Below are 19,805 nucleotides of genomic sequence, written 5' to 3'. Positions count from 1 at the left end.
CTTTTATGCCATTTCAGTGCCCGATATATTGTGTCCCGCCCATGCCACCAGAGACATAGAGCCCATAAATTGTAATGTGGGTTCTCCTGGATATGGCAATACCCTACAAGCGGCTGTTGTGCGATGCCTGACCACATGGCAGGGCTCAGAATGAAAAAGAACCAGGGATTTGGCAGTATAAAAGCATTCCCGCTAAGGCATGTATGTAAGGCCCCTGAGGTACCAGGACTGTTTAGAACCCACTTCTGGTTTCTTCGCTCTCATAAACTCTAAATCTGGATGTACCCTGATATACACTCACACAGCTTATACCCTTACTGCCGCAGCAAGATTTGTTCTAATGATTTGGCGATTTTTGTCTTCACATTGTACAAGCTACATTTTCTTTATTTTTTGGGTTATGTGGCCATGAGGGCTTGTTTGTTAGTGGGATGGGATGTATTTTGTAATGACACCGTTTTTGGGTTCCTCTAACAGACTTTTTTATTTTTAATTAACTCTTTATTGGTGGATTAAAAAAAAAAAAAAAATTCCATCAATTCTGGCATTGCATTTTACCTTGTAAATGTTTTTCCACACAGTGTACAGTATAAGTAACATTACCTTTATTCTGCGGGTTGGTACAATTAGGGAGATGCCTCATTTATATTTTTTTATGCATTACTTATTCTGCAGACCAAAAACCCATCTGGGGATATAAATCAATTATATTTGTAACATCATCTTCTGAGAGGCGTAACATTTTTTTCGGTTGACAGAGTTGGTTGAGGACTTTTTTTTTTGGGACAACCTGTGCTTTTTATTGGCTCTATTTTGGGGTACATGTGACTTTTTGATAGCATATTTTGTAAGGCAAAATCATTACTTCTGGTGTTTGTTTTTCACTTCTCCCCCCTTACCCCAACATTCACTGTGTAGGTTGAATAATGTTTCAAGTTTTATTATATAGGTGGTTACGGACGCAGCGATACCAAATATGTATTTTTTTTTTCTTTATAGAACTCATAGGAAAAGAGAATTTTTTGGGCTTTTTTCATTTCACACCCTTTAATTTTTTTTAAAACTTTTTTCATTTGTCTCATAAGGACCCCTGAAGCAGCGATCACAGCATCGCTGGTTCAGTACTATAGACTGCACAATACATGTGTATTGCAGTCTATAGAGGAAGTCAGCCTATGTTTGACCGTGGCATCCAAGGAGTTAAAGTCCATAATCAAAGTGGAACTCTGATCAGGGCTTAATGGGACAACTTGTCAGAGCTCTCGGCTGTGTAACACAGTCGAGAGTAATGTCGCAGGCACAGCTTCTGTGCCCATGGCATTGCAGTGCAGAAATAATACTGAGTTAACCCTGCTGTTCTGTTCGGGTCAATATGACCCGAAATGATTTTTGAGACCCTGCAGATTTTTTAAAATGAGGATTTGAAACTAGTGGTTCCTTGACTTTTCCTCATTTGTGGAGCTCTACATTTTTTTTTTTTTGTCTTTTTTTTTTGTTTACTTTTTCCTACACGCTGATTGTTACACTTGTACTGTTCGGGTCAATATGACCCGATAGCATTTTATACTGTTCTACAGGTCTCTGATTATTTCTGACTGCAAAAGTTATGTTTTTTTATATGTACTTCATTCCCAAATGGTGGTGGTTTCACTGTTCTTATCAGTAGGCAAGTAATTATCTAGTCTGTTTGTGAGAGAGGAGACTGGTTATCTATCATTCAAAGGGTAAAAGTTTGTGGAATTGCGAAACCGGTCGCCACATATTTAGAGCTACAATGTGTCTTGAAAGGTTTCATGACATTTCGAGAGTACTGCGGTTTGATTCTAAAACAGATAGAATGGAAAGAAGAGCTAATGATAAACTAGCCCCTATTAGAAATGTTCGAAATCAATGGGTAGAGATTCTACCAAAATTGTATAACAGTGGTGAAAATGTAACTGTTGATGAGCAACTGGTGGCATTCCGAGGTAGGTGCCCATTCAGACAATATATACCAAGTAAGCCAGCAAAATATGGCATCAAGATCTGGACACTTTGCGACAGCAAAAGTTCATATGCTCTAAATGTTCAAGTGTATACAGGAAAAGCCCCTGATGAAAGACCTGAAAAAAATCAGGGTATGCGTGTTGTTCTAGATTTGACTCATGGACTAAAAGGACAAAATGTCACATGTGACAACTTTTTTACATCCTATCAACTAGGCCAGATGTTGAAGAAAAAACAACTTACCATGCTGGGTACTATGAGAAAAAAGAAACCTGAACTACCGCAAGGTATCCTTAGCAAGAGAGAGGTTACAGTTCTACTTTTTATTTTTCTGGAAATACAACTGTTGTTTCTTATGTTCCAAAAAAACAAACAAACAGGTAATTCTCATGAGCACAATGCACCATGACAATGCCGTAAGTGATAGAGAAGACAGAAAGACTGACATTATTTTGGATTATAATGCCACAAAGGGAGCAGGTGATACTTTAGACCAAGTAATATCAACATATACATGCAAACGCAAAACCAATCGGTGGCCAATGATTTTATTTTATAACATACTGGACGTTTCTGCATACAATGCATTTGTCTTATGGGGAGAAATCGACCCCGACTGGAACCGGAATAAGCTGCATAAAAGAAGATTATTTCTTGAGGAATTGGGGAAATCCCTGGTGAGGCCATATATTGAGAGCAGAAAAGTGACCCCCAGAAGTGAGGGAGCAGCAGCCATTGTAAAAAGTGTCCAGCATGCTGAAGAAAGAGACTCCACATCCACGGCCTCCACCAGCACAGCTACCAGCAAAAAAAGGAAGAAATGGAGCTTCTGTCCATCTTCCTGTGACAATAAGACTAATCTAACATGTGCTGGATGTTCAAAAGATCTGTGTAAAGGACATGGGTCTTATTATTGTGTTCAGTGTAAAAACGCATGAACATGTTCAGTTTTTTTCTTTTTTCTTTCTAAAATGGTTGAAGTTTTTATGATTTTTCATTTGTTGATTTAGAAAATTTGTTTTCAAAAAGTTAATTTCATGTTTTAGTAATAGTAATGTAAAGCTTCTTTATTATTTGTGTGCAGAATGTCAACAATCGAAGATAATTGCAAAAAGCCTGTGTAACCTTTTTATGAAAAAAAAAAAAATAATTAAGTTTGAATTTAAATTTTTCTTTTGTTTATGATCAAACATGTTCACATACAGTATTTCATTGAAAAAAAGTATTCAAATAAAACAATTAGAGTAGCTAAAAATCAAGAGTTAATAGGTCGGGTCATATTGACCCGGGAACAGTACAAGTGTATAGCAAATGCGAACAGAACAGCAGGGTTAAGCGTAAAAAGATATACATGCCGCGATATACTATTACAGCACGGAGCGTTAAGGGGTTAAAGACGTTGTGCATTTATAGACCTTGTCATCTGTCCTGTGGATACGGAATAAGCGTCCATTTATCAGTGTCAATCGGCGGAATCAAAAGTCCCCTCACAGTTTCCTTGTGAATGGAACACCAGAGCACTTGGGTGACCAATGCTCCATTCACTGCTATAGGGCTGCTGGGACTAATCTCTGGCAGCCCCAAAGAGGTGAATAGAGCACCAGTCATGCAAGTAAACTGGTGCTCCATTCACAAAGAAACCCACCATCCTCCTGATCAATGGAGGACCTGGTGATCAGACTAAGGGTGAATTCACACTGAGTAAACGCTAGCTTATTCTGAACGTAAAACACGTTCAGAATAAGCGGCGTCTAAAGCAGCTCCATTCATTTCTATGGGAGCGGGGATACGAGCGCTCCCCATAGAAATGAATGGGCTGCTTCTTTCACTCCGTGCAGTCCCATTGAAGTGAATGGGGAGTGCCGGCGTATACGGCAAGCTCTGCTCATGCCGGAGCGTACACGCCGGCACTCCCCATTCACTTCAATGGGACTGCACGGAGTGAAAGAAGCAGCCCATTCATTTCTATGGGGAGCGCTCGTATCCCCGCTCCCATAGAAATGAATGGAGCTGCTTTAGACGCCGCTTATTCTGAACGTGTTTTACGTTCAGAATAAGCTAGCGTTTACTCAATGTGAATGCACCCTAACAGCAATATGACACTTATCCCCTATGTACCAGACAGGAGATAAGTGTACATAACAGCACAACTTCTTTAAGACTAGAAGTCACCTTTTAGGCTGCGACCAGATATGGCGGTCTTCTGTAGGATATACTACAGCAGACCCCTGCTGTTACACCAGTTTTTAACCTTTGCCATGTAAAGTGTCAGAGCTCAGAATCAGACCCCTTGCTAGGCACTGCCCTTCCGACAGTACAGAGCCTAAATAGCATATCAGGCACCAAAACTAACAGCTGTGAATGTTTGGGAACGGTGGGAGTCACTGGAGCAATGACTATTAACAGATTTAAAGATCTTGAGTTGGTGGGAGGTGATGAAAGGTCCTCTTTAAATGGGGCTTTTCAGGATAGATGATGAGGTGTGGATCGGTAGTGTTAGATTACTGGGATCCCCATCAATCACAAGAATGGCAGTGCCTTGCACCCTAGTCTGGACATAATGTTGATTGGGAAGACGTGCTGCCAAAGTACCCCCTAACAACTAAATCCTGTTCCAAATCATAAACTTTTACATCACAAAGCTCACCTTCTCTTCATGCCCCCGTTATGATATGACAGGGTTCACTACAATGTTCCTACAGATACAGCTGAAAATAGTGTTTGTTGCATATCATTCACAGAAATATCGTTTTTATAGAAAATTTTTATTCAACAGACAACATTTTCCAGCAAAAAAGGCAATATACAGGTAGAGTTGTACACTGCTGCTAACAGGAGAAAAATAAAAGACCAGGAAACAAAGTAAAATTAATCTGAATGGCTGTAACCTATTTACCGCACTCAAACTAGACACGCTTCTGTCCTTAGGTGTGATGGCAGGAGAAAACCAAGAGATGAGGACCAAAAAAAGAAAAAAAAAAATTCTTGAAGCAAAAATAAAAAGGAGGAAAAACTGGAATAGGAAATAAAACTACACACAAGAATATCAACATCAGTGAAAGACCGAGACTCAACCAACAATATGAACCTCCATGTGTTAATTTGTACATGTTCATTAAATATACATTTTAGGTCTGTAGTTTTTGTACAAAGTTATCCTACTAAACACTAGTGAGCATGCCCTCTGTGCTCAAGGCGGTTAATGAAAATGGTGTTTCAATCAGCATCAACAACTATATATACACACACGTGGGTATACATAGAATTTTATTATTATTTTTGTATTCCCCTCCCCCAAAAGTCTGGATGTCTTTCTACATTGCAAACAGGGACACCTGGCTTCATCCCAGCAACTCTTCTCATTTTATATGGTGGACCACTTAAAATAGAAAGACATCTTTTGATGGTATTGTGCGGTAGATATTTGACGATTGCCAAAAAAGTGCCAACAATGTACACGATGAAGTAGAGATTGCTATTTATTGAAGTGAGGGTTTCTGAATTTACAAATGCACAAGGAAGTAATTTAAAGGGAGGAAACTTGTTGTGAGTGTAAACATAAGAGTTACTCGCTGCAATGACGGTAGAATAGGAACACCAGGGGTGGCGGGCAGCCAGCCATCTTATGCCTCATACAATATATTCTATGAGCAAATTTGGGCCAAATCCTTTGTTCTACTAAATTTACCCCACGTTCTCCTTTCTGTCTTGCTTTACAGTTACCATAAAATATTACATTGGCATTCAAGCTTTATAAAAACACCTTCATTTTCCTCAAAAAGGGCAGTCAATAGATACAGAGAAGCCAAACGGAACAGCCTCAACAAAATAAAATTAACATCAGCAGCAAATCTTCTTGCTGTAGACTTCAAATATAGTGCACGTGTACCAAAGTTCTAGCTTTGTTAGAAAGGTGCACACACACACACACATTTATATGTCCCTTGGTTTTGGATAAACTTGGTTACGGCGAGTCAGTTATGAATCTTAATTGCTTTCTCAAGGTATGTGTAGCGGCTTCTCTTTGGGGCTTTATTGAAGTGGTCAAGCCCTAGCCAAGGCCTTGGATGGGACATGTTGCCTAGAGAAAAATCAGAAGACACGATGAGATTGACAATTATGCAATACAATATCAACCTTGGATTCAATGACAAAACAGAACTAGCACAGGGATAGGAAAGTCAAAAGTAGAGAGGGAGGAAGGAACTTAAATGAGTTTTCAAAGGCAAATACAAAATTGTGTTAAAAATGAGAAGGGAAGCCATAGCCCTCTTTTCGTTCCCTCCTGGACATTGACTATGTGCGCTTATCCACCACTTGTAGCAATCTAATTCCATATAACACTGAGGCCAGTGATTGGCTCATAGGGTTGTGGGGTACAGGAGAACATTGTCACAGTCAAGTAAACAATGCCAGGCAACAGGGAGTATCATGGGAAGAAATGGGAGACTATAGCTTCTATTATTTTAGTACAGCTGGATTGACGCTAGGTTTACAACTGCCCCTTAAAAAAGCAGTTACCCATGGAAACCCGCAGACTCCCATAGAGTAAAATGGGGTCCGCCAAGGAAACCTCTGCAAATTTTCTGTCTAAAGCACTGCAGGAAGAACCATGGTTTTTCCTGCAGCGCTTTTTTTCCCCGCTTGCGATTTTTTTCATATACACACAGAAACCTTTTCCGCCGTGTGAACTTACCCTAAGCTTGTATTGCTCTGCAATAGAACACTGGATGGGAGAGGGAACTTATTGGTGAGGGGCTGCCATCAGCTCACTATTACTAGAATAGTATCCTCCATACTGGTAGCAGCATTACTTATGTGGGGGAAAAGAATTATTACCTATGGGTGTGGGGTGCTATCCAATACAATAGAAATGGTGTCCCAGCACAGCTAATAACATTACTTATGGTGGGAGCTATTACCAATGGAGTAGGGGGGAAGATGGGTTGAGGAGGGGCAGTGGCCCTGCAACCCAAATCCCACTCAAAGAAAAACGGTCTTAATTGAAAACGGTCCTTGATGCAAAAAAGGTTGGGGACTGCTTGTGTAGCTCAGTTCTTGGGAGTTAACTTGTATTTCAGAGCTGTTATCTCCTGCAGTTATCAGGTCAGCTGATAGAGAGATAACAGACAATGAAGAAACACCCTATGTAAACACATAACTAACTTGTATTAATTGAAAGCTGTCTTTTCTGTCCTGAAGTATGCAGGTCTTTATCTCTGCAAACCTGTAACCTGTATAATGTAATTTACATTTACTATAAATTTACTAATTTGATCTGCATTATAGATTTCTAGTAATAAATTTCTCATGGTAGAGGCAGTGTCTATATCTACTGACTTACTTCATAGTGAAATGTTGTGCATGTAACATCCTGAGATAGTTATATTTATATACATCTATATTAGGGATACTCACAAATGGTGGTCTGACCATCTGTCCGGATCTATTCCTCCTGGCACTATCAGTAGGACAGCGGCCGGGAGAACCTTTCATCTACCGCCCCGTTCCCTCGTGCCCCTTGGTGCCTCCACGCACCATATAATGCTCCTAAGTGCCCCCACATACAGTTAATGCCAGATTAGGAAATATTCTTTGCTAATTTTTTATGCGCACCTTACAGTCAGACCTGTCCATAAACACTGGACATCTCGGCATGTTCAGCTGCTGTTCAGTTCAGACCTTTGGTGGCCCTTGGTCAACAGACCTTTAGTAAAAGTAGTTAAGTACCCCAGATCTTTTTGGTTCTCTATATACATCCATCTTCCTCTATTTAAACACCTAACCGTGACTTAATTGAAAACCATCTCTGCAAACCTGTGTAAAGCAATATATTATTTGATCTGCATTATAGATTTCTAGTAATCAGAATAAATGTCTCATGCATAAGGCCAGGTCTAGATTTACTGAGGTACTTCATACTGGATCTGCTTTTTAAATATATAATTCATTCTACCTATCCTTATTCATAGAGACATATGAATACGTACAAGGCCACATGAAAAAGGCCGACTAGACATGCGCAGTTGGCTCTGTCCAAGGCAAAATGGCAGAGCCAAAAGAGCACACGCAGGATTTGAATCCCGAACAGAGACCCGGCGGAGAGGCATCAGCCAGAGAAGAGAGAGGCGGCGGCGCTGAATCTTCGGAAGAGCATTTTCTTTGAAGGGACAACCCCTGTACCTTCTGAAGACTCATTTGAATAAAGAAGAAAAATGAAAATTCTCCAGAACGGCAACGTGGAGCAGAAAAATAAGAGGTAGAAGAATAGTCTTTCTAAAGGCTATTCTGATGTGGCGTTAGTGAAAAATGGGTTTCCCAATGATAGAATCCCTTTAATATCCATTTGTTTCAAACTAGAACAGGAGAGCAAAGAGCATTTTTTAACAGTAGTGTGAACATCCCCTAACTGAACCGCTATCAATGTGGTTCATATAAAACCTTTAATTATAGGGCATTGACAACCATCTTACCAAGCTCAGAATGTTTTTCACTTTTCCAGTATAACACTTTTAGGTGAAATGAATTATACGTTTTTCTATTGTCTTGCCTATTTATACAGCGTATGCGTTTTACAACAGACTTCGTAAATGAGTGTCTGATCTGTATCCACTTACCAGGCTGGGGCTCAAAGTCCTTTAAGTTCACTTCATAGTCCTCCTCGTTTATGTATTGATGCCGGCCCATCATTACAATTGCAAACTTGAACTATAACAAAAAAAAACAAAAAACAAAACAAAACAAATGAAACCATCAACCATAAGACACACATGTAACAATCATTTCTTCAACTATACCGCATTACTGCTGCTTGTAGCTCATGTCTATATGATAAAACCAAAGCCAATATACTGGTCTACTAGTAATACTAAAAGCAAAACGCACTATGCATGTTTTTAAAAGGATATTCTTTCTATTAATAGGTTATACATTACTCACTGGACAGGGATAGCCGCTATATCATTGGGGGTCTGACTGATGGAACCCAGTGATCACCAGTGTCCCAAGCCCCCACTCTTTGAATGAAGCAGCACTGGGACATCTATGCTGCTACTCAATAAATTTCTGATAGTCCCACAGACTTTGGGGTACACTCAACATCCCTAAGGATTCATCAACCCAACCCACCTTTTCAAACTCTTTTTCTTGAATTTCCAGCATCGCCTGAATCCTCTTCATCACCTCTCTGAAGGGCTCACCCTAAAAAAATAAAATGTAATTTCTAATAGAACAGGTAGAAAGATTATATATGATCATACATATATGGTAGAAGATAATGAATTTTCCCCTAAAAGCCCCCCCCCCCCCCTGCTGTGTCAAAGATAACATTACCTGTTGTATCCTAAGCAAAAATGGAATCCCAAATGTGCCGAAAACCTCCTTGTGAAAATGTGCAACAGTAATAAGCATTTCATTTTCCTTATCTATGTCCACCTGGTCCAAAGGTATTTCCTGTAATGTAACAAAACATGAAATATTAGGTAGTATAACAAGCGCCAATACTTCACCATTAAACTACTCCTATAAAAGGTAATGGTATAGTCCCAGGTGACCATCTTATAGTAGAAATCTCTACAACTGAATGGCTGAACCGAGTTTTCTGAAGTCCCATTCGGATGTACAAACCTACTGTGTGTGAACGCATCCTTAAAGTAAGATCTTCTTTGAGTAAAGGTTCAATATAAACACATAAAAGAGAATTCACCTCTATTCGAAATGTTCGACTAGTAGCAGGTGATAAGCACTCTAGTAGTTCCTCCTCCTGGTGTACCCCAATTATCTTGTAGCTTACAATTTCTAGCAGCCTTAAAAGATGAAGAAAGAAAGAAGAAAAAAAAAAAGAACAAATAAGTTCCAAGAAGGTGGCAATGTGCGCAACCTACCTCCAATAACTAGCAGAGACATGTAAGATACAATACAGTTTGGATCATGTAAAACTCTGTCCCTCCACTATAAACACAGATCTGTCCTTCCTTACTATAAGCCATTTGCACAGAGTCAATATTTTTCCATTAGTTCTGGCTTTTGCTTACAAAAATGTATGCAAAATACTGACTGCACGAAAATGGCCTTACTGTTATAGCTAGTCAAGAATTTGTGATGTCCATCCTATACGTATCTGCAGTGATGTTTAATACAACCTAATAAGAGTTTTGCCAATATATTACAATATTGCATTAAATTGGATCCCTGATACATTTGAATCAGTACAGGCAGACCAGATGTGTACTGAGAGCTATGCATAGTGAAAAGGGGATTGAAGCAAAAGAGGACCCTTCAACTTTCTGGATAGATTTCAGGAAATACTTTGATTTCGTATAGAACACTGGAGCATATTTTCTGGGTCACTCCTTATGTAAACTTATCAAATTTACATCTGGTTACCATTCCCCATTCAACAGAGTGTGTCCCTGCAAACTATAAAATGTAATTAGAGATGAGCGAATAGTATTCGATGGAGTACCTCGCTCCCATAGGAATGCGTGTAAGCGGCCAAACACCAAGGGGTTAAGCACAATGAATATTTGATGCGCTTAACCCCTTGGTGTTTGGCCGCTTACACGCATTCCTATGGGAGCGAGGTATTTGATCGAATACTATTTGCTCATCTCCAGTGGTAATGTCAGACTGTGTAAGGACAAAAAGCAGAATGATAAGGAATGGTACAATGTAGCGTTCTAAGAAAATATTCTTCAGAATCGCTGTTTTATGGGAATACAGGGATGTGACAAATTTCATAGCAAAACAATCGTAAAGATATTTCGATTATGTATAAGCCTATTTAAAGCCTTCATCATAGAGCAGTCCTAGCAAAATGGTGCTAGAGCCCAGATTAAATGTAACAGGTGAATAAAGACGGGTGCACCATTATTGGAGAATTGTTCCTCTCTCCCTCAATGTGGCACAAACCAAATGGGATTCCCCATTCTGAGAAATTTAATTTTTTTTTTTCTTGCATTCTGCCGCTCCTCTGTTACTCCTATTAGAAATGTATCAACAAACAAAACCACCAAAATGTCAATTTGTTAATAATGTTCTAGAAGAGAAGACAGAGGAACCGCACAAACACAGAACTCCAAGAACATGCTCCAGAATTTCATGGGGAACACAAGTACTTTCTAAGACAGGAGGTCTTAGGAGAAGAATGATACCACTTACCTCAATTTACCAGAACCCTTCTCTGAGAGTTCGACAGCTCTCTTACATTCTTCTAGAAGATCTCTTACACAACCGTGTTTGTCTGGGTATAGTGTTATTTCCTGTGCAAGGGTGAAGACAACGAACATGCAGAACATAATATATTAAAAATAGTCACTTTAGTAACAAGCGATATTATGGTTTCTTACCTACTGTCATAGGAGCGTCCTACCAAGTAGGAAAATCATGACAGCCTAACTTAGACTAAAGCATGGGGTATCATGTACATGGAAGTACATAATTGAGTAATGGGTACACAATGCTGTAGCCTATTCATTTTTCAAATATCTAGAGGTCCCAGAGGTTGGATCCCCCAACAACCATACAATGATTGATACATTTACAAGTTTTATAACATGTATTCTGACAGTAGAATGAATAACCCAATAGGATGCGTACCTCTTCTCTAAATTGGCTGTTCAGCCATATACATTTGAAGCTCCTCCTATTTTCAAAGTCTGTAATTTTCATCTTAAGCTGAAAGAGAAATATATCCTGAGTCACACGAGCTGCCCGTATTGTAGAAGCGTCACCAGTCCTTCATAGGAGAGCATACCTGCTGATAGTAGAGTTTCTTAGGTTGTCTAGGCTTGAAGAATTGCAGAAGGTCCCGTAAAGTTCCTTCATAGTTATGCCTAAGTGGGTTTCCAGGACCATCCCTGTAACTATAAATATCACCAAGTTGTCAGTAACAGCCCACAAAGATGTTAATGGAAGTTTCGGCCGACAGCATCTACAATCACAGACTGATTTTTCAGCTCAGCAATTTTTTTTTTTTTTTTTTGTAGTACAAAACCATAACATTTCCTGAAATGTGTACTAGAATACGGAAGAATATATACAGGTTTTATCCATTTACTATGCACTTATAACCTAGTAAACACACTTCGGCTAGGTTTTCTGCTTAGTGCAGATCTGAACGTATCGAGTCTGTCGACTCAGACTTGTGAATGAATTTCAACCTAGCGTGCACAGCACTCACCCTTGAGATTTGAAAAACTGTAGAAGCATTGGGTCGGTATTGAGCCTTTGTGCAACAGTCTTTGCAACCTGAAAAAAACAAACAAACCCACAATTCAGTCATTTCTAATCTTGGCTATTTCATTCACATAATTCTACCAACTAGGTTAGTATCTACAAAGAGGTTTAAGACTTTGGCTGCCAGTCTGTTCCTTTTTTGAAGCAAATCTTACAAGGGAAATTCAGGCAGGTGATTCTATTTAGAGGTCCCAGACATGTTAGATAATCGCTTTGATTTCCAGGATAAAAGGTCTCTATAGCATGATGGCATGTACACATAGGCAACACAACCCTGCTTCTAAAAGGGGCTTCCCAGCCGCTAACACATGTTTCATACAGGTTACCTATACACCGGGTAGGTCATCAGTACCTAACCTGAGGGGGTCCGACACCTCGGCCAAGTAAAGATCTATTGACGCAGCATAGTCCAGACACTGAGGAGTGAGTGCAGTCTGCTTCTATTCAAGAAACTGGATCAGGGCTGCAGTACCGCGGGTAGACAGGGCTACACTCCACAGCAGTAGCTTCTGGCACCTGGCCATTGCCAAATTAGCAGATCTGTGTGAGGTCTGACCCCCACAATTCAGATACTAATGTTCCTCTACCCTGTGGCTAGGTTGTCATTATGAAACATGTTTATAATTGTAATGTCAGGGAATTTAGCTGTTGGCCCAAATGAAAGCAAGATATCCTGTACAGGAAACCTCTCTAATACTGAAGATGCTTGATGGCTTTATATAGCTTCAAAATGCCTTAAATTAAAGGGACGTTCAGACATTCATTTACTAAAAGCTTTTCGGATGGATTTCACTGCAGGGAAAATTAGCGTCACATGGAGGCCATTCATATGAATGTCTGTCCTAGTCATACATGCATGGATTGAATCTGCCACAACAGGAGCAGGTAGTCTGATTATGAAAAGGAGCTCTGCAGTAGGGGACCTCTTAATAGGGTAACACTTCATAAGAAAGGCCCTTTATGCAATGCTCATGAACCTACAAGTTAGACAATACTGTAAGTGCACTTGGGAGCATAACATCAGCATAAAGTGTTAAATGGGCTGAGTAATGGGTCTGTCCTAGTAAAAGAGCGTCTTTAAAGCCAACCACACTATATTTTACAATAATACGGCAAATAAAGTACATACATGAGAGTAATTCATTCTGTTAGACAATGTGACAACAAATCCTGGATCATTAGGAATTGTCTTGTCACAGAAGATTACATCAACACGGTGATAAAGGTCTCTGAAGTATTCCTTAGCGGTTGCCAATTCACTGTTCTCGTTCTCTGGGTCATCTCTAGGCAAGACCAAAAAAAAAAATTATATATATATATATATATATTAATAATATGAACTGAACAATTCAAATTGCAAATGAGGTTACACACACACATACTTCTATATACACATACACACATTCATTATAAACTCCTTAGAAATCAAGGACCACAAAAAGCTCCAAGTAAAAAGAGTTTGCATGCAGTATAGTCCTATTTCATGGCTTTCTATGCGCCACCTTGTATTCGTGTTTGTGTGTCACAAAGGAGTGCTGCGGCTGTAGGAGTTCCTTAGGAGTTTGCCATAGCCAGATATTAGCACTGAGAACAGAGAATACAGAACGGTGGAGACATCACATGAGACTCCGAGCACCCTGGATTTGGTTCTGCCATTGGGTCTCTTGCAACTTAATCTGATACAAGATCAAAGTAGCTCTTAGTTCTGCAGCCACAAAGGTATATTGAGATCTAGGGATACATCTGGCTCAGTGGTTAGTACTGTTGCTTTGCAGCGCTGGAGTCCAGGGTTCAAATCCAGGCAAGATTTTTTTTCCCCTCTTTCCATAGGCATACTGGTGGGGATTTCAGATTGTGAGCCCTTTATGGGTCAGTGCTGGCAATATCAGTAAAGCGCCGTAGAATATGATTTATTTATATAATGTACACATATATTGCTCTCTGTCTTCCACCTCCCCCAGGCATATTCAACAGCTACTATCTCATTACAGAGATACACTTCTTACACATTACACATATTTTACGTCTTGTTTGATCTTCCTTTCTGGTATATATCTGTTTGCGGAGCGCTGGTGTGCTCCAGTGTCTATAACAGCGTGCCTTCCTGTCACTGTCCCTAAAGTTTGCGATGCCGGTGACAAGGTCACGTGATGCCGCAGCTCACATCATCAGCGCCACAACCAGGGTATTCCAACATTATATGACCGGTAGCTGTGGTGCTGGGCGCCATGCTATTAGGTTCCCTTGCTCTACTATACAGGTATGTTTTCTTTACTCTAATTGGCTTTTGCACATATACTATTATTATTCTGATGAGGCGTCTTATATATCTTATACCCTGTTCCAGAAGACAGAAGCTGGGACTATACTTTTACCATCATGGTATGTACATCAGGGATCTCACAGCAGCGGGGCGAGGGGACACAGCCAAGAGATGGTAGGGGTCTTAGTGGCAAGAGCAGTGCTCAAGTGTCAACCGCCTCATTTACATAAGACTTAAGTTTTTACCAGTTCTACAAAGCTGCCATATATAACACAGATATGTTGTTTATTAGTGTTATGTGCTCTGTAATACATGGTGGAATATACTCCCTTGAAGCTCACATATCTATCTGTTCATAGATTTGCATTCTGGGATATTTTACCACATTCATCTCTGTAATTCAACTGAATCTAAAGTCTTTCAGTATGCTGAAAAAGGATTTATAGAAAACAGCAGCTCTGCGGCAACCACGGACTGATTTCTGCATAAACCAGCAGTAAGCCATAGTACAGGCCAATATATGACAAGCCAATTACTTTAACTATCGTTCAGTTCTGCATCAAAAAAATGGATATTTCATGTCAATGGAGGCTAAAAGGCAAGTTACCAGAAGATGGAAACAGAAAAGTTACTAAACGGCTACCAGTCCAAAAATCACATCACAAACAGAAAAAGTGTAAAATGTACGTACTTCTGGAATACTATAATGTCACCATCCATAAGCTCATCAAGTGCTTTATCAAGAGACACATCGTAATCTTGAATGCGTTCTGTTAAATTCGGTTTCACTTCCTGCAAGCAATAAAAACAGCTTATTAACACACAAAACACAGAAATGAAAAACAGAACCTACAAATCTCAAATAATGTGACAACATTGCATAATACATACACTAGGCAGTTATATGTAGATAACATTTACTTACCACGCGCCTGTTTGGCTTCACTTTTCAGGATAAACACTTACGCAAGTGTAAATGGGGAATGAATAACACTGACATATCAGTTTTTGATGGTTTCCTACTCTGTTATTTCTGGGGTTTGCATTTCTATTGGTTGAAGACCAGCTCCTATAAACTATTCAGGGCAATCTGCTCCATGACTGATACTGTCACTCAGAAACAAGCAGGACATATATAGAGAAGTACTGTACTGATGTGAAAAGCACATATATTTTCAAGCATCAGACTAAGAACACATGCCCATGAATGATCCAGTGAGAAAAGGGCACATTGATCTATACAGACAAACATCTTATTGATGCACTTGGGCCACAAAATGGACAGGACTTGCCTCCGGGCTTTCTGCCCCCATACAGACCCATGACAATACAGGGTCACATATGTACCATGCTCTCCGTTGTTTGTATCTGCTGTGGGATCTGAAGAGAGCACGCCCACAAAATATACGGTTGCCCGCAGACAACAGTGGTCCCTTGTGGTTTCAGTACTCTGCGCAGGTCTTTCTCTCTGCTGATTTTTGTCAGGATCTGTGACAGATCTCTTTCAGAAACTTCAATTCAGATGTGAATGAAGACTAACAGTTAGGAATGGAACAGGCAGGCTAATCTACATACACATGACCATGTGCTTTGTCATTGTGTTAGCCGTGTTTTTATCTCCTGCTCACACCTGACAGAACCAAACCATGGTGCTAAGGAGAATTTAAAACAAAAAAAACAAAACCACCACACACACACGCAAGTGTAAGGGCTAGTTCACACGGGGCACGGAATGGCGGATTTTGGTCCTGATTGTGACGTGGGGAGCTGCGTCAGAATAGGATCAAAATGCGCCTGCCACAACAGTCGTGGCTTCCCGCTCCGGAGTAGGCCCAAATGAATAGGCCTAGCCCAGAGGTTGCTGACACAAGGCGGACGCTGGGGCTGAATTAGCCGCGGAATCCGCCTGAAGAAACGGCAGCTCGTTTCTTTTTTCTGTGAGCGGGGCATACTGCCCACGGAAAAAGCTAGCGGTTTACATAGACCTCTATTGTGTGGGGATGGATTAAGTGTCAAAATCCGTCCCCTCTTGCCCCGTGTGAACGAGCCCTAACAAAAGAGGTTTGCTATTAAAAAAAAAACAAAAAAAACAAAAAAATCACAAACCACACACTAGGCACAGTATGTCGGTCCATTTACCTCATAGAGGATAAGGTTAGTTCCTTGCGGAAATCCAGCTCTCTCGCACATAACTGGCAGTAGGTCACCTGTTTGAGGAGAGGCGGGGGGAGGCAGATTAGATGTTGGACTACAAGCTATCATACTGTGATGACCTCCGCATGCAGCATACTTACGTATTTTACAGGAGATCGGGGTGTAGATATGTCCACAGTAATTTAAGCTTCGACTTTTTGGATCATACATTTTTAAAAACAGCATAACATCATCTGTGGGAAAGAAAACTGAAGTAAGAGGAAGCTTAACTCAGAAAGAAGTGTCGCTCTCCCTGTTAAAATTAAAGTAAAGATAAATAACTAAATTGCATTTCTGGGAGGGAAGGTCTGGGTGTCCCAAATGAGGCAAAACACAGGTCAATTATGTAAAAAACCATCACAGTATATAACATAACATACTGTACATTAAAGGGGGGTTGGAATCATTTACGGCCTATCCTTAGGATATCTATTGCTCACTAGTGAAGGGGCTAACAAGTGAACCCCCACATGCTTAAACTGTATGGGGCAATGTCTGATATGCATGCTATACACAGTACAGAGTTTGAAGCAGTTGGCTCTGATCCCTGTATAATGGCCGGGCATCACTACTGCAACTCAGGTTTTATGTACTGCAGTGGGAGTTCAGCTGCAGGGACAGCACCCGTCCACTTTACAGACTACGGAGCCAGACTCTTCTTGTTCCATGCTGTGTACAGTAGAGGCGTTGGAAATGGCGCCATACAGCTGAGCCATGTGCCGGCCACTTGCTAGCCCTTGTCAAATATATATAGCCTATCTTAAGGGCAGGCCAAAAATAAATTCTTGGTCAATCCCTTTAATCCCTCTAATACAAACAATTCCTCAAACGGTGATAAACCAAAAAGTAAAATTAGTTATTAAAGACTAAACTAAATCCCCTTCCCCAAATAGTTAGCGTAATATGTGGAAAGAGAAATATTTAGAGAGGATAGCCTACACTTACGATCTTTGTCAAACTTGGGAAGCGTCGCCCCACTAGCAGCCATTTCTGGATCTACAGTTTCCAAAAATATTGTCCAGGGATTTTCATTGTCACTCAGCTCAATCATCTACACAATAAATACAATGTAGAAATACAGCAGAAAGAAAAAGTTATTTCGCAAATTCACAGATACAATTGGTAAAGAAAATATAAATGAACTACATGAAGACCCATTCACAGCAAACAATTTTCAGACCCAGAACATAAAGATTGCATATTTAGATATTGGTTGCATGTACATGAGCAAACATTCAACAACTGAGTGGGTTACGTGGTTCTTAAGAGCAGATATGAAAGTGGTGGAGTCTGACTTTTCTCACTATCACTCAGCGAGCACCATGTCCCCTTCACAGTTTTCCAGGCTTTACTTGATAGTTGAATGTTTCTACTCCTCGTAAAGAGGGTATAGTCTGGCGGCGGCGGCAACATCTTTTGATATTCCTAGTGTCAACATCCTAGTGGCCAGGTCTATACCCGTGGTGCGGTGTGCCCCAATGAGTAGAACAAGAGAAGGATTTTAAAAGGAGTGTACAAAAATTCGATCACCATATAAAGCCTGGAAAACTGTGTTCCCCCTCCCCATAATAAAATAAGATAAGCGAGAAATTATAGAAAGGCCAAGAAACCAGAAAGACCAAGGAGGTGGGCACCAGGAAGTTTGCATTATGCATCCGTGAACCAGAGATATACTTAAAGCACGAGTATACAGGCCTTAGGATATCTTCACATACACAAATTTATACATAGAGTGCAGTTAAAAAATAGCGCTTATATTAACCAGAAAACTGCTCTAAAAGTTACGCGATTTGTTAGTAAAGTTACCTGTCCGTTTCTAATTGATTCCACTAACTTATGCAAGAGTTCTCAGATACGTTAACAAGAATAAGAACTTACAAAATTTCTTAGCACAATACCCCTTTCCTTCCTCTAAAAAGAAAGGGGGACTGACCTCAGGAAAAACATAAATAAATAAAAACAGAGACAACAGGTCAAAAAGAGAATAAGAGAAACAAATGAGGTCTTATAAGTGATCAGTTGGACCCCAGAGATGGTAAATGGATACCATGTAATAGCAATGTCTGCAAAGAGTATTTATAACCTTTCTACGTCTCAGGGCTACAGTTCTGCATATAAAGTACAAGCTTGACCTTCCTGGATCACCATGGACTGTGGTCCATGATCTACTAAGACCACAAATAAGTTACATTTAAGAATACTACACGAATTACATTCAGCAAATGACTCCAGGAGAGAAGCGAAGGCTCTCAATATATAGTCAATATTTACAGTTTTGCTGCAATCTGCTTCATAATCCAACATTGCTGGCCTTTTTGTTCCATTACTTCGCGCTTGCATGGGCCATAACCGAATTTGGTCCTGTGGAAACCCCTGTAACACAACACAAAAGTTGCTTATTTACCAAGGTGGCCGACTACAAACTGGATAGAATATGGTGGCCTGAGATGTACTGGCATACGAGCTAAAGGTGAAGTTTAGTCATGGAAAGTGAGCTTCAAGTTGTAGATTTTTGGGGGTGGGGGGAATAAGATGTTTCTAAGACTTCAATTACATCATGGGGGGGGGGGGGGGGGGGTCCTTTTGGAATACGGGAGGCCTGGTTCTGTAGGCACATTTATTCTTTCCCCCACTCCATAGTTTTTCTATGCAGAGGAACATAAGGCAGCTAAGTTCATTAGGTCCATTAAGAGGTCTGTTAGAGACTCGGTAGCAGATTATGCCGAAAAACGGCGGGGAAACAACTTACGCAATACTAGGCGCACTAATTCTCTGGCAGATTTACTTACCATAGTTTGTGAAAGATTTTGAACAAATTCGGCAAGTGTGGAGTTTTTTAATACTTTGAACACAGTGTATTTAACCTTCTCCTCGTCGTACATGTCATTGCCTTGGTGACCACAGAACTGGTCCTCTGCAACAATCTGATAAAAAAGGAAACAGTTCCTATTAAATTGAAACTATTCTTACAAGGCAATAGTTTATAAAAGGATTTAATGAAGACATAGGAACAAACTTTTCAAGGTTAATTTGACACGTTGTCTCGTACAAACAGCCCTTTGTCCATTATGACACTTTCATATGTGATCCATCCAATTATTACACAGACACACATTCATTTGAAAGA

The 19,805-nt window shown here is 40.1% G+C and overlaps 1 protein-coding gene across 2 annotated transcripts in view; it reads right to left on the bottom strand.

Annotated features, from left to right (window-relative positions):
- Positions 1-5,446: 5,446 nt before the first annotated feature.
- Positions 5,447-19,805, bottom strand: part of USP7 (ubiquitin specific peptidase 7) — a 52,885-nt gene continuing 38,526 nt past the window's right edge. Inside the window, exons 16-31 of one of the 2 annotated variants that reach the window (XM_075285946.1) lie at positions 19,468-19,602; positions 18,950-19,051; positions 17,618-17,729; positions 16,780-16,872; positions 16,625-16,692; positions 15,177-15,277; positions 13,352-13,505; positions 12,167-12,234; positions 11,741-11,849; positions 11,584-11,661; positions 11,146-11,246; positions 9,692-9,791; positions 9,319-9,438; positions 9,115-9,186; positions 8,604-8,694; positions 5,447-6,067 (exon numbers count right to left, since the gene is read on the bottom strand). In XM_075285946.1, coding sequence (XP_075142047.1) covers positions 5,961-6,067; positions 8,604-8,694; positions 9,115-9,186; positions 9,319-9,438; positions 9,692-9,791; positions 11,146-11,246; positions 11,584-11,661; positions 11,741-11,849; positions 12,167-12,234; positions 13,352-13,505; positions 15,177-15,277; positions 16,625-16,692; positions 16,780-16,872; positions 17,618-17,729; positions 18,950-19,051; positions 19,468-19,602 — 1,611 coding nt within the window. In that variant the 3' untranslated portion in view covers positions 5,447-5,960. The remainder of the gene's footprint in view (positions 6,068-8,603; positions 8,695-9,114; positions 9,187-9,318; positions 9,439-9,691; positions 9,792-11,145; positions 11,247-11,583; positions 11,662-11,740; positions 11,850-12,166; positions 12,235-13,351; positions 13,506-15,176; positions 15,278-16,624; positions 16,693-16,779; positions 16,873-17,617; positions 17,730-18,949; positions 19,052-19,467; positions 19,603-19,805) is intronic. The other variant, XM_075285947.1, reaches the window with a different exon arrangement.

Source organism: Leptodactylus fuscus, chromosome 8, assembly GCF_031893055.1.
Source record: "Leptodactylus fuscus isolate aLepFus1 chromosome 8, aLepFus1.hap2, whole genome shotgun sequence".
Classification (NCBI taxonomy): Eukaryota; Metazoa; Chordata; class Amphibia; order Anura; family Leptodactylidae; genus Leptodactylus; species Leptodactylus fuscus.
This window is presented reverse-complemented; position numbering and strand designations above follow the sequence as displayed.